This window comes from Maylandia zebra, linkage group LG5 (assembly GCF_041146795.1).
Source record: "Maylandia zebra isolate NMK-2024a linkage group LG5, Mzebra_GT3a, whole genome shotgun sequence".
Classification (NCBI taxonomy): Eukaryota; Metazoa; Chordata; class Actinopteri; order Cichliformes; family Cichlidae; genus Maylandia; species Maylandia zebra.
The window spans coordinates 22,980,234-22,994,367 of NC_135171.1; the positions used below are offsets into that span (position 1 = coordinate 22,980,234).

Genomic DNA, 14,134 nt, shown 5'->3' on the forward strand with positions numbered 1-14,134 from the left:
TCCCCGGGGCGGCATCGTGGTGGGGAGCGGCATCACGGGCATCGGCAAAAAAAAAAAAAAATGCTCGTACTCATGCTGCCCCGACGTCAGCCAGCGCATATTGGGAATGGCATAGGCACCGATCGGTTTTCTATCGCCCATTTCCTGGGAGTAAGGGCGCCCTTCGTCTGCGAGGTGCGCCTGCTGCTTGTGGCGCAGAGAGGAGAGGGCGGGGCGGCGGGGGATTCTCTGACCGGCTGGAGCAGCATCTAATAACCAACTCGCAAAATAAAACAAAATAAAAACAAACCAACAAACACGAAAACACCAGACAGATACAGACTTATAATTTGCACCGATGTTTTTTCGAAATTCTATACACGAAAAGTGAGCGCGAGAGCCCTCGGTGCGCCTGCTCGCTGCTGAAGTCAAAGTAAACTTTATTCTCATCTCCGCTACATACAGTCCAGTATATAGACAGACGAGATGACGAGGCTCCAGTTACAGCAGTGCAAGTAAACAAACAATATATATAAGAAGAGTAAGAAAATAAATATACACTTTAGGACTCGGGATAAAGGGATCAATAACAATTTAAAATTTACAGTTTGATGATTTAAAGTCTCACACACAACCCGTCGAAAGGGGAGGGGGGCGGCTGCTTCCAAATAGAGCACATTTCATTTATAATGTTGTAAATCCAAGCCCATGATTTGAATCCTGGGTTGTGTGAAATCTCAGAAATGCACCCTAGACAAAGTGAATCTGTGAACTAAGGTTTAGGTGTGTTAGATCATGTTGTGGTGATCCTTGGGTTGAGGGATGGGTGTTCATACTGGGGCGCAAAATTAAAACCAATGGAAGATGGACAAGAAAAGTTCAAAGCCATCAGGTCCTCAGTTTAGAAAAAAAGAGAAAAGAAGAGGAGGAGAAACGAGCAAAAGATGCAGGTATGCAGATGTCATTGGATAATGGCAGGTCATCCTGAAACAATCAGAATCAGAATACTTTATTAATCCCTAAGGAAATTATGTGCGTTACAGTTGCTGCAAGAAGAAATGGTAAAAATAGTAACAGTAACAGACTCAACTTCAAACAATGCATTATGTTAAAGATTTTAATATTAATTAGTCCTTGTCAATTGTTGATTTGTCCTGTTCTCATTGTATGACGAATTATGATGGCTGTTTGGTAGCCGTTTGCATACTATGCATACTCTCTCTCTCTTCATATGTGTGTGTGTGTGTGTGTACAACAGCTTTATGTTAATGTACAATCCTTAATATGTTTTGTCTGTGTGTGTGTGTGTGTGTGTGTGTGTGTGTGTGTGTGTGTGTGTGTGTGGAGGGGGGGGGGGGGGGGGCGCGCCAGAGGGAGTGTTCGCCCAGGGCGCCAAACAGGCTAGGACAGACATCTGGGAAACTAAGCCCATAGCAACAGAAATGACACAAATGTACTCATGCTTGTCTTTATTTCACTTCCTTTCTTGTTCTTTGATCTAAATAAAACTCATAAGTAGTTTCAAAGGGCTGTTCACGTTCATTTGCTCCGCTGTGTAAAAGCATTCATTGTTGCTGTGGTTTTCCTGTGACGTTCCTTAAACTGGAACATCAGCCTTTACAAAGTCAGACTTTCAGATGTGTTCTGCACAGTCACAGTAATCCTCTTCATCATGGCTGGACACCTTCTGTTTGTCATCCTCATGTGTAAGTTAAACCTCTTGTAACCAGTTTTGTGTCTTTTGGTGCTTCCTTGTTTATATTTTTAACTGATAAACTAACGTGTGGAATCAAAAACTAAAACTTCCTCAGCAGGACGATTCCCTGTGATCTTGAAAAGACAGTTTGTTGTATTAATGAGTCATACATGCCTCCAGTACGTTGTTGACAGACTTTCTTTCCAACAGCTTTCGTTCATGAAATTCAAGCACAAGGTGAGTCCCTGATGTTCTACTTTTCACAAAGATTTTCTTTGACTGCATATTTGTTTTTTATTAAAACCAAAAATTACCTATTAGATCAAAAATTTCTTTACCTCTAATTTTTCAGCTCTTCTTCCACCAACACTGACAGTGAACACAGAGGTGATCTCAGAGACGGACTCGGTCACGTTACACTGTCAGGCACCAACATCTGTTTCAGTTCATCAGTGTTTTTTCTACACGGTGAGCAAAAATACTTCCAAAGCCTTCTCATGCCTGCAGAATTTCACTGCAACAGAACTGCTGTTAATGTCACATCACAGTTCACCTGCTGAAGTTAAAGTGAGATGTTTTTACACTGGAGACCTTAATTCAACATCTGCTGACAGTGAACCATCCTTCATCACCATACAAAGTGAGAGACTGCTCTTCCTGTGACTGGATAAGTTATCATACAGTGTGTTAGACGTTATTATCTTTATAAAGCTTCATGTTTTCTTTCACAAAACTTTTTTAGGAGTGTTGTTCTTACATATTTTCTTACACCACCAAAGACAGCACGCAGGAATCTAAACATGACCAGTTACAGTTAATTACAAAATGTGTTGCCGTTCAGCTTTTATGAACACCAGTATTGTTATTGTTGTGCTGGTAAAACATACAATATTCTCGTATATTAATGGGACTTGATTAATCTTCATGTAGGTCAAACACCACAGATGAGTGTGCAGCATTTTAATGGGGAACGTGTTCGGTTTGTTTGCTCTCTGCCTGGATCTGTGAAAGATGATACAAGATGTAATCTGTACTTTGGAGAAGCAAGTCGTTCAGTCCTCACAGCAGCTGTCGGGAAGAATAGCAAGACAAAACACAAACAGCGGTTCTGCCAGTTTTATGTCTCAATTGATGATTTTTTGAGACATCTACATTTTGTTCAACAAAAAGATGCCAGCTGTGATTACACTTTGAAAAGGGAACCCAGGTCTTTGTCTCCTCGCAGTGATCGATACAACTTAACAGGTAAGTCGAAGATAAGCAGACTTTATAGCACAGATGCTACTTTGATACATTAAAATGATGAAAATGACTAAAATAAAAGCATTCAAAGTATTTTTCTCTAAAAATGTTTTTTAGTTGTTACTCGCAAGATATCATTTCATTTCACTGGCCACGACCTTAGATGTGAAAAAGAATAGATCCAGGTTAGCAGTCTCTTGGAACGTAGGAAGAGTTGAGCTTTGATGATATTGTCAGTATATTAACATGCTTACAGTAGAAGTGGGTGGCACAGTGGGTAGTTTTTACACTGGATACTCTTCCTGACACATCCTCAAAGGGATTTGTACAGTGGCTTGCAAAAGTATTCGGCCCCCTTGAACTTTCCCACATTTTGTCACATTACAGCCACAAACATGAATCAATTTTATTGCAATTCCACGTGAAAGACCAATACAAAGTGGTGTACACGTGAGCAGTGGAACGAAAATCATACATGATTCCAAACATTTTTTACAAATAAATAACTGCAAAGTGGGGTGTGCGTAATTATTCAGCCCCCTTTGGTCTGAGTGCAGTCAGTTGCCCATAGACATTGCCTGATGAGTGCTAATGACTAAATAGAGTGCACCTGTGTGTAATCTAATGTCAGTACAAATACAGCTGCTCTGTGACGGCCTCACAGGTTGTCTAAGAGAATATTGGGAGCAACAACACCATGAAGTCCAAAGAACACGCCAGACAGGTCAGGGATAAAGTTATTGAGAAATTTAAAGCAGGCTTAGGCTACAAAAAGATTTCCCAAGCCTTGAACATCCCACGGAGCACTGTTTGAGCGATCATTCAGAAATGGAAGGAGTATGGCACAACTGTAAACCTACCAAGACAAGGCCGTCCACCTAAACTCACAGGCCGAACAAGGAGAGCGCTGATCAGAAATGCAGCCAAGAGGCCCATGGTGACTCTGGACGAGCTGCAGAGATCTACAGCTCAGGTGGGGGAATCTGTCCATAGGACAACTATTAGTCGTGCACTGCACAAAGTTGGCCTTTATGGAAGAGTGGCAAGAAGAAAGCCATTGTTAACAGAAAACCATAAGAAGTCCCGTTTGCAGTTTGCCACAAGCCATGTGGGGGACGCAGCAAACATGTGGAAGAAGGTGCTCTGGTCAGATGAGACCAAAATGGAACTTTTTGGCCACAATGCAAAACGCTATGTGTGGCGGAAAACTAACACTGCACATCACTCTGAACACACCATCCCCACTGTTGAATATGGTGGTGGCAGCATCAGGCTCTGGGGGTGCTTCTCTTCAGCAGGGACAGGGAAGCTGGTCAGAGTTGATGGATGGAGCCAAATACAGGGCAATCTTGGAAGAAAACCTCTTGGAGTCTGCAAAAGACTTGAGACTGGGGCGGAGGTTCACCTTCCAGCAGGACAACGACCCTAAACATAAAGCCAGGGCAACAATGCAAAGGTTCAAAATAAAACATATCCATGTGTTAGACTGGCCCAGTCAAAGTCCAGATCTAAATCCAATCGAGAATCTGTGGCAAGATCTGAAAACTGCTGTTCACAAACGCTGTCCATCCAATCTGACTGAGCTGGAGCTGTTTTGCAGAGAAGAATGGGCAAGAATGTCAGTCTCTAGATGTGCAAAGCTGCTAGAGACACACCCTAAAAGACTGGCAGCTGTAATTGCAGCAAAAGGTGGTTCTACAAACTATTGACTCAAGGGTCTGAATAATTATGCACACCCCACTTTGCAGTTATTTATTTGTAAAAAATGTTTGGAATCATGTATGATTTTCGTTCCACTTCTCACGTGTACACCACTTTGTATTGGTCTTTCATATGGAATTCCAATGAAATTGATTCATGTTTGTGGCTGTAATGTGACAAAATGTGGAAAAGTTCAAGGGGGCCGAATACTTTTGCAAGCCACTGTATCTTCTCCTGGGAGAGGAGGGTATCGGGGCATCTATTCGTAGGTGAATGTGTAAACCACAACAATATGCAGCCAGCACTTTCCAGGTTGTTAACATGACATGTTCAAATGTCTTTGTGTGTTAACAATCATTGTTGATTCATTTATTGTTGAAATTATTGTTACATATTAAGTACTGAATTTAGGCAATTGGAATTTTTCTGACTACCAAATCACAATACAATACATATATACAATACACCCTATGAGGTTTAAAATAACATTTTTGGTGTGGGATGAATTTCTATAACTGGAAACACTTCCTGATGCAACTCTAGTATCTGAGTGTGGGAGTACACATGACCCTGCTCATGATACTTAGTTTGTTAGGCAAACAAACCAATAAACTTTCAAAATATGCCAACCTTTGAAAGATTTGTTGAAAGGTTACTTTTTTAAAAACTATAATTGTGTCTAAAGAATAAATAAATAAAATAAGAAGGACAGAATTGAAAGACAGCTAAAACATTTCTTTTCCACATTCACAGTTGGTCAAATTTTTTTTAAACCTAAAATAAATTTGATATTGTATTTAGGTGAACAAAAACCTTTCATTAGCAGAAGAGTCTACAGTGTACAAGTATGTTTTCACAATTCATCAGATTGTCCTTTATAAAATCAAGTGAAAGTTATCAGAACAGGACTTAAAGTGATCAATTTAAACAGAACACATTTTGTTAGCATTTCACATTTCACTAAACATCTCAAGTAAAATTTTGCCTTAATGCCTAAACTTGTTTGCATTCATTATCTCAGGGCCACCTGACACTGCCATTGGGACAGATGTGACATTTAATAAAATAGTAAATGTGGTTTCAAAATGTTTCAATCACTTTTGAATTGATTGCATAAATAACAAAACCTTTATTTGTACACAAACCCATTTCCTTTTACTGTAGCTATTCTGAAAAGTGAATCACCAAAGATCAACAAACCGTCATCTATCATGACCACAGGTAGGACATGCAGTACACTTAACTAACAACCCAGAGCATCATCACACATCACTTCTTTTAAATGTCTTTAACATTTTATTGTCCATTTATGAAACAGAATCAAGTCTCAGCAAACTCAGTGCTTCAACTTCCACTTCAGTGAACTTGATAACAGGTAAATAAATTACTGCTGTGGTGTTAGTAAAGTAGTAAATATTTTTCTGTGATAATGTAAATCTGCCCAAATTAAAAATTAGACATTTAATTTTTCTGTTATATATTATTTTTCAAACTAAATATTCTGAAGACTGAAACAATGTGTAACAATTCAAATACTTGGCATTTCATTCCCTTTACTTGGGTTGAATAATGTAAAGAAAAAAAAAGAAGCAGGAATTTCTTTACAGAGAACAGTAACATATGTGACATTATAGTATTTATTTGATATTTTTCTATCTTAAAGGATTGGGTACTCGTAATCTAAACCCTACAACTGGTGTGAACACTCCTGTCAAAACAACTCCGTATATAACCTCACCAGACAGTACAACAGGTGAGACCGAGTGCATCAATAATGTGAAGATAAATTGAAATGTCCTTGTTTTATTTATGTCTGATTCAATTCTAAGAATGTAAAAAAAAAACTCAACTCTAACTCTAAAATTCTGATGTTCATCAGGAACAGTAAATATTCACCATGTTCAGCATCTTAAATAAATGGCAGTACTTTGTAACCAGGGCTATAGTTGATGTTGAAATGAAGTTACTAATTTTGCTGGCCCTTGGTCACAAACCCTCCAACACTGATGCAAATGACCAGATATGTTTTATCTGTAGATATTTTGTGTGTTTAATATTCTTTATTTTGAATATTCATGATCATAGTTCATTTTAAAACTGTAGTTATTGTGAGAAGAGAATCAAGAATGACCAGCGCAAAAATGCCATTTAGTCTGGCCACAGGTAGGAAATACAATACATCGAAATATAATCCAGAACATCATCACACACACAACTTCTTTAAAGAAACTCATTTTTGTGCATTTTTTGAAACAGATTCGAGTCTCAGTACTCCTAGTGCTTCCAGTCCTACCACGTCTGTGAATTCTCCTTCAGGTAACTGCAGGGACAGTAGAATTGTAAAATATTGTATACAAATATATTTCTACATTAATGCAAACCAACTCAAAAAAATAAGCTAACACATGAATCAACTATTGCAGTATATGTTATTTCAAACTAACTGTGCAAATACACTAACAACCTCAGTCAGCTTTTTGAAATTTTGATCCAAATATTTTTTTTTCTAAAAAGATTCATACAAGACTAATGCTACAGTGACTATTACTACAGTCAAAGGTAAGACAATGTGCAGTTAAACTGTACATATATATAAAAAAATATATTATAAAAGTCATCTGTTTTATCTGTTATTTCAAAAGTAAAAAGTTTTTCACCAGGTCCAACTTTTACTTGGTCTCATACTTCCACCCGTGCCACTGCTACCTCAGGTATCTATTTTTTATTTTTAAACAAAATGGTAACATACACTATATTATCAAAAGTGAAACTTATCTCACGGCACATTGTTAGTCAGTGGTGCTGTTTTCAGTCATTATACAGGGTCATTTGAATGAGTGATGAAAAGTTTCTCCCACTGAAAACGTTACATCAACATTAACAGAATTAACTTTTTGTGATTACCAAAAGTGCCTTCACATGCATATGAACTGGAGTGCCATCCCATTCTTAATCATTTTAAATCCTGTGGAGTGATTTTTCACACCATAGGGTTTAAAATGAAGTTGGCCCACTGTTTGCAGCCATAACAGCTTTAACTCTTTTAGGAAAGCTTTCTGCAAGGACGTATTTATGGGAACTTCCATTCTTCCATTAGCACATTTTGAGCTCGGACACTTCTGCTGGACAAGAAGGCCCGGCCTGGAATCTCTACTTTAATTCATCCCAAAGGTGTTCAGTCAGGTTTAGGTCAAGACTCTGTGCAGGCCAGTCAAGTTATTCCAAACCAAACTCACCCATCCAAATCTTTATGGTCATGGTCATGTTGGAACAGGAAGGGGACATCCACAAACTGTTTGATTGATTGATTGATTGATTGATTGAATCTTTATTTTGAACATGTTGAAAAAGTATAAAAAAAAAATAGAATTAAAAGAGACAAATGAACAAAGCAAACAAAAGGAAAACGAGCAACCACAACTCCAAATAACGTCCATGTTCAAAAAGGAGCAGGAAGAAGCATAAGCTTATTTAATCCCACCCCTTTTCCACTATCTAGTATCAATAGACTACAGAAATACCTCCTTGTAATTACATTATATGTTATGTGTAATTTTTTTTTTTTTTTTTTTTTTAATATATACACATATATGTTTCTATCTATCCATACCTACGTATATACACACATACGCACATATACACATTTTCAATAACCCCATTAACACCTGAAGGATACACAACCTACAATTTTATATATATTTAATATATACATATATATATATATATATATATATATATATATATATACACATACATACACACATACATACACACACATACACATATATATACATATACATATATATATATATATATATATATATATATATATATATATATATATATATATATATATATATATACATACATATACATATACACATATATATATATACATACATACATATACACATACACATGTTCTTACAAAGACAGAAGAATGAAAATTTTCAAAATGTATAGTGGACCCAAATGCAAACACAAAGGAACGTGGAACAAAACTTGAATTAGCAAAAAGTGAGCTGTTTAATATGGCTGATGGAAAAATACAAAACAAGGCAAACAAAGACAGGAATAAACCATAACCTAAACTGGGAAAACTAAAAATAAACATGAAAAACCCTAAACATGAAACTTGGTCTGGATACAAAGATACCTGGAACATGAGACATGGCACAGAAGCCAACAGATGTCATGACCCTGAACAGAGGAAGCCAAAGGACTTAAAATACAGAAGGATAATGAAAGTAAATGGACTGATTCTTATTTTGCGCTTCTCTACTCTCCCGGAGTACTCAAAGCGCTCTATACAACATGCCTCACTCACCCATTCATACAAGCACTTCTAAACTCAAGTCCAAACTAAACTACATTCACACACATTCATACTCCGATGAATGCATCGGAGGGCAACTTGGAGTTAGTATCTTGGCCAAGGATATTTGGCATGCAGACTGGAGGAGCCAGGAATCGAACCACCAACCTTCCAATCAGTAGCTGATCTGCGCTACCACCTGAGCCACAGCCACACGAGGACAGGGATGGCTGTGGGATGGGGAACAGGTGGGAACACAGCTGGGACAACTCAGACCTAACGAGACAAGGGGAAACAAAACTACACAAACTGCACACAGGACAGGGGGAGCATTTGCTGACCCAAATTTCTGATTTTATGTTACCTACCACTTTGCTGTCATTCCCAGTTGTTTCCATTTTGTTATAATACCACTAACAGACTGTGGAATATTCAGTAGCGAGGAGATATCATGTCTAGATTAGGGGCATCCTATAGAGGTACTCTTGTTGCAATTTAACACAATATAAATAAAACTTTTGGTGATATAGTGTATATAACATTATAATATTTATCATATATTTATATCCTAAAGGATCAGTTAGTGCTTATCCTAAACTGCTATTAGTGTGACCTCTGCTTTTAAAAGAACTGAAAGAAAAATGACATTTAAAAGATGTTATCACATGAGTTTCACAACTTCTCAATGTTTCGGTTTCATTTTAGTGGGTCAGGCACGCCAGCCTGACAGTAGAGTAAACTCCTCTTCAAAAATATTACAATCATGTAGGTAAACAACAATGTCTTCAACTCTTTCTCTTTGTACATGGCATTATGGTTATTAATAGAATTAATAAAAAAAATAATAATAATGTATTAATGTCTTACAGTTTTTTTAAGCAGTTTGGCTGGACCAACTGTGTCTACTTTTAAGTGTTTTGGTTTTGAGTTAGAAGTGAAACTCTTGTTTGGCTTTCAAAGCAGAAGCATCGATATGGAAGTTGGCAGTAGCTGTGACTGGATTGGGAGTAACCATGGGTGTCATCTTACTGGTGCTGGGGCTTCTCACGTTCAAAAGAAGAAGTGGTGAGGGCACATATGAAAGCATACAACTTTTTATGTTTATGTTTTTTAGAGATAGAATCTGCCTGTCAACCAAAAATAAGATAATATTACCTTTGAAAGTTTAACCAAAATATGCATTTTAAAAAATTATCTTTTGAATGATCAGAAAACAGATAAAAAGCCCATGGTACCAATGATTATTTCACTTCATCTATGCCATGAACAAGCAAATGAAAAATTTGCTCTGAAAAAAATCAATGTGGCTATTTCCTGTAGTTATAGTACAACATTGTGAGGGCTCACAGGGATTTACCCCCACTTTGAGAACCTGGAACTCATGAACTTTTTGTAATATAGTGATACATTTTTCATAGCAGCATTAAATATATAATAATAATAATTGTACATTAAAAAGATCATCTTATTCTGAAGAAGAAAAAAAGTTCAAGCAGAAAAAGTTCATCATGCCTAATTTATACACGTGTAAAAAATGTTATCAGTTTCATAGTTATAAATGAACCTGTGACTTTAAAGCTAATCAGATGCTGATCAGACATTTCTTTGCCACTACCTTTTCAGAAACATGTTCTCAAAGCAGGTAAGGAATATTTTCTCAGCAAACCTTAATAAGCTGTTTTCCTGTCATCATTCAGACAACCAGAAGTTGGTCTTATTTACTTCAGACCTTTTCTTATTTATCCAGTGAACAGAATCACTGGAGCAGTGGTGAATCAAATGCCTTGCTTGAGGGCAGAACGCCTAATAAATATGTCTCATAATGTTGTTTTCTAATTCTCTACAACAAACACACTTTTTTCTTGTGTAATGTAATGCAAACAGCTTTTTCTATTTTTTTTTAAACATTTTCTTTATTTATGTGTAGGACAAAGGCAACATCACCAGGTATTGTATACATTTTAGCTGTCAGGCAGCATTACAAAACTATCAATCCATGTATTATGGTTTTTATTTTGTTGAGTTTTTCTTTTGTTACAGGTGATTTTATATCAATGACTAAAATGAACCAGGGAAGAATGGTAAACAAAATGTTTCAGTCAAATAAAAATACTCTTAATTAAAACAATCAATTTAAATACCGAGGACATAAAGTTGATTTTTCCCTGTTGTGTTAAGTTACCTGCAGGTAATGATGGAGGCTCCAGTGTAATCACTTCAGTACCTGATGACAACTGTCTTACTAGTAAGCTGTGTTTTGCCTCTAGTAATAAGATGGTGAAATTGTTGTACATGGTAGGGCTGTTCGATATAACGATATATATCGGATAACGATATGAAAACGTCTATCATTGCATATTACACTATCGTTTGTTTCGTGGTGTCGCAAAATAATCTGTTTATGGCAATATTTTTTCATTGTTTTGATGGTCACTGTAGAATTTCTCTCTTTCGCTTATATTTAATATAACCACACTACAGACGATCAAGCGACTGTTTTTATGCGTTGACGTTAGCAACAACGATGGTAAAACCATTGCGTGGTTCTGTCATCTGCTTGTTTATTTTCCACATAAACATTTCACAATAAAGCTCAAGATCCTGTTGAGATTTTTGTGATATATATCTTTGTGTGGACGATAAATATCTTATATCGGGATATGAGATTTTGGTCATATCGCACAGCCCTACTACATGGAGTAATTATTTATGTGTACCATTAGTTGTTTCTGAAAGTAACACAATAACATGATGACTGTTTAACAGTAATATTGTTAATATGCTCAAATCTTTATTTCATATCTATAGCATATTTAGTTATTACTGCTGACTAACTTTCAGTAATGATTTTTTCCAGTGTATGACAAGGGAGCTTTGGCTTTTATAACATTTTACTACCTTGTGATAAGGAAAGCTATTTGACCACTAAAGAGCCTTTAAAATGTCCAAATTTAGAAGAACACTATGACATATACAGTTACAAGACAAACTTTGTGAACCCACTGGACTACATGTTGTCTTGCACTTGTGTGTGTGTGTGTTTTAATCCTGACTGAAAGAAATAATTTTTCAATGTTGTTCTCTTTCAGGAGAGAAACTAAACTTGGAACAGACAAAAAATGAAGATGTAAGTTAGACCTGGTGTAGTAATAAATATGTCCGCTTCTCATCTTAATCAATGCTAATGACTAAAAGGGCATTACTCTTTCTCTTCTAGTCTGACATTTACCATGTGTACGCCACCATCTCTGAAGCAACAGATCCACCAGATTCACAGGACACGATATACAGCACGCTGAATGCACACTGAAACATGTTTGGTGACGTTGTTGGTAAAATGCCTAAAATGATCTAAATCATGTCAAAGTGAGAAAAGTGTGACAGGTAATAGATGCAATCTTGCAAAAAATCTTGAGCTTGAATTGTTGTAGATTTTTTTTCTATTTAAAGATAACTGACATGATGATGATTTCAGCTTTAGTATTTCTAATAAGCGGAATCTAGAGGAATCTCTATCTTTACTGAGGGCTATGAAATACATCTCCCCTTAATCTTATCTGTACCCTGTCTGTTATTGCACAACTTAATAAAGCTGTTTAGTACTTCGAATGTATCCATATAATACAACTCCAGTATATAAATTTGTGTAGATGATGCTCTACTACTCTGAGTTGTGACAATAACATTAGCAGTTAGTCTTTTGTTACGTGCTGTGACTGCACACAGGCTTGTAAAAATAGGCAACATACAATTGACCCTCAGCCCACCAACCAGCTGCAGTTTTTAGGTCAGCACACAAGACCATTTTAGGCCAAAGATTATGATGATGAAAAAATACAGGAAGAATAATGTACTGTAGCTGATTACTGCACTACACAGCTGCTACAGTTTGCCTAGTAGTAGTAACATAATCATGTGACATAAAACATTTAGTGATGATGATACTTTGTATCCACACAGGCAACAGAAGTAAAACAACAGGGGGAAGATCTGAAATTTACATTCAGTAAATAGAGATGTATGTTTTTGGTTCTAGGTTTCATTTGTGTGATATATCACTGTGAGATGTATTAGAAATATGTAGTTTTTCATTTTCAGTTTCTGGTTCCTGGTTATTACACATAAACTAACACAGGTAATAAGCCACAGTATTTGTCGCGTGTTTTTTTTCTCTAGGATGAAGAAAGCGCACACACACACACACACACACACACACACACACACACACACACACACACACACACACACACACACATTTCCCTGACCCGTTACCCAGTTTCATGCACCTAAAGTTGCATCTATCTATGTGAGCTACTGTCTATGGCCTCGCTCTGTTTACTTCCACACTCCTTTCACTAAGTCTGCACAAACAATTCTCAATCATGTGAATCTATAACTTTTCTACTTATTTTATTCTGAGGGCTCAGTAGCCCAATTTAACTATATTATTTTCAGTGCTCAGAATTTCAGTTAACTGTGAAAGTGATCTAAAATGCATTAAAAGCCTCAAACCATTTGCCAGCACAAGTCTTGTAAACCACTTTTCTAGTCCTCACACATTAAACATCCATCCATCCATCGTCTTCGGCTTATCCAGGGCCAGGTCGCGGATAACAACATTAAACATATTTAAATTGTTTTGGTGGGTAAACTTACCATTTTCTTCTCAAAATATTATTATAATATTATTAATTGTTTTTTCTCATAGACTGATGTTTATTTCCACATTATTATCAGCAGGTTCTGGGTGTATGCATATAACCAGAAGAAGGACAATGTGGGCATGCACAGCACATGTCATACTCACGCGAGCGGCCTGAAGTTCCTTTTTCACAACATCTTTTGAGGCCAGTGAGACTTTCAGACACAGAGCCCACTGGTGTATTTATAAACTGTGGTATCTGAATCAGTCACATGATTTGTGAAATTATAATTAATATAAATGAAAATATAGTCTGAAATTTGAACTCTGGAATAATTGTGTTACAATATATACAATTTCTTGATTGTATATATTGTCTAATGCTACATAGTAGCATTAGGAATTAAGACCCCTACTGTACTATCAAGTTTGTGCACTGCACCTTGATTGACCTTCATCTGAGGAACAGCTAAAGCAACAGAAATGATACTGTAGCATATATTTAGTAATCTTAACTTAGCCCCCCTGTGGTGGCTGGTATATATAACACACATATAGG

General features: G+C 36.7%; 1 protein-coding gene across 2 annotated transcripts; it reads left to right on the forward strand.

Moving 5' to 3' along the window:
* Window positions 1–1,563: 1,563 nt before the first annotated feature.
* LOC101483443 (uncharacterized) lies at window positions 1,564–13,070 on the forward strand. Of its 2 annotated transcripts, XM_024802355.2 has the most exons (19): window positions 1,564–1,685; window positions 1,886–1,912; window positions 2,028–2,315; window positions 2,606–2,920; window positions 5,783–5,839; window positions 5,937–5,993; window positions 6,282–6,371; window positions 6,722–6,781; window positions 6,875–6,934; window positions 7,133–7,177; window positions 7,279–7,329; window positions 9,639–9,698; window positions 9,894–9,998; window positions 10,557–10,575; window positions 10,861–10,880; window positions 10,974–11,014; window positions 11,112–11,178; window positions 12,023–12,060; window positions 12,151–13,070. In XM_024802355.2, exons 1-19 carry the CDS (start codon window positions 1,652–1,654, stop codon window positions 12,241–12,243), a joined length of 1,527 nt encoding a protein of 508 aa, XP_024658123.2. In that variant the 5' UTR covers window positions 1,564–1,651; the 3' UTR covers window positions 12,244–13,070. The 2 variants fall into 2 exon arrangements, with proteins under 2 accessions (XP_024658123.2, XP_076740139.1); XM_076884024.1 differs by lacking the exon at window positions 6,722–6,781.
* Window positions 13,071–14,134: the final 1,064 nt, after the last annotated feature.

Bases quoted from the DNA above. Each gene is read 5' to 3' on its own strand.
- LOC101483443 (XM_024802355.2), top strand. From the start codon at position 1,652: ATGGCTGGACACCTTCTGTTTGTCATCCTCATGT. The intron at 2,316-2,605 runs GTGAGAGACTGC...ATCTTCATGTAG, and splicing joins ATCCTTCATCACCATACAAA to GTCAAACACCACAGATGAGT. The intron at 6,372-6,721 runs GTGAGACCGAGT...TTAAAACTGTAG, and splicing joins CTCACCAGACAGTACAACAG to TTATTGTGAGAAGAGAATCA.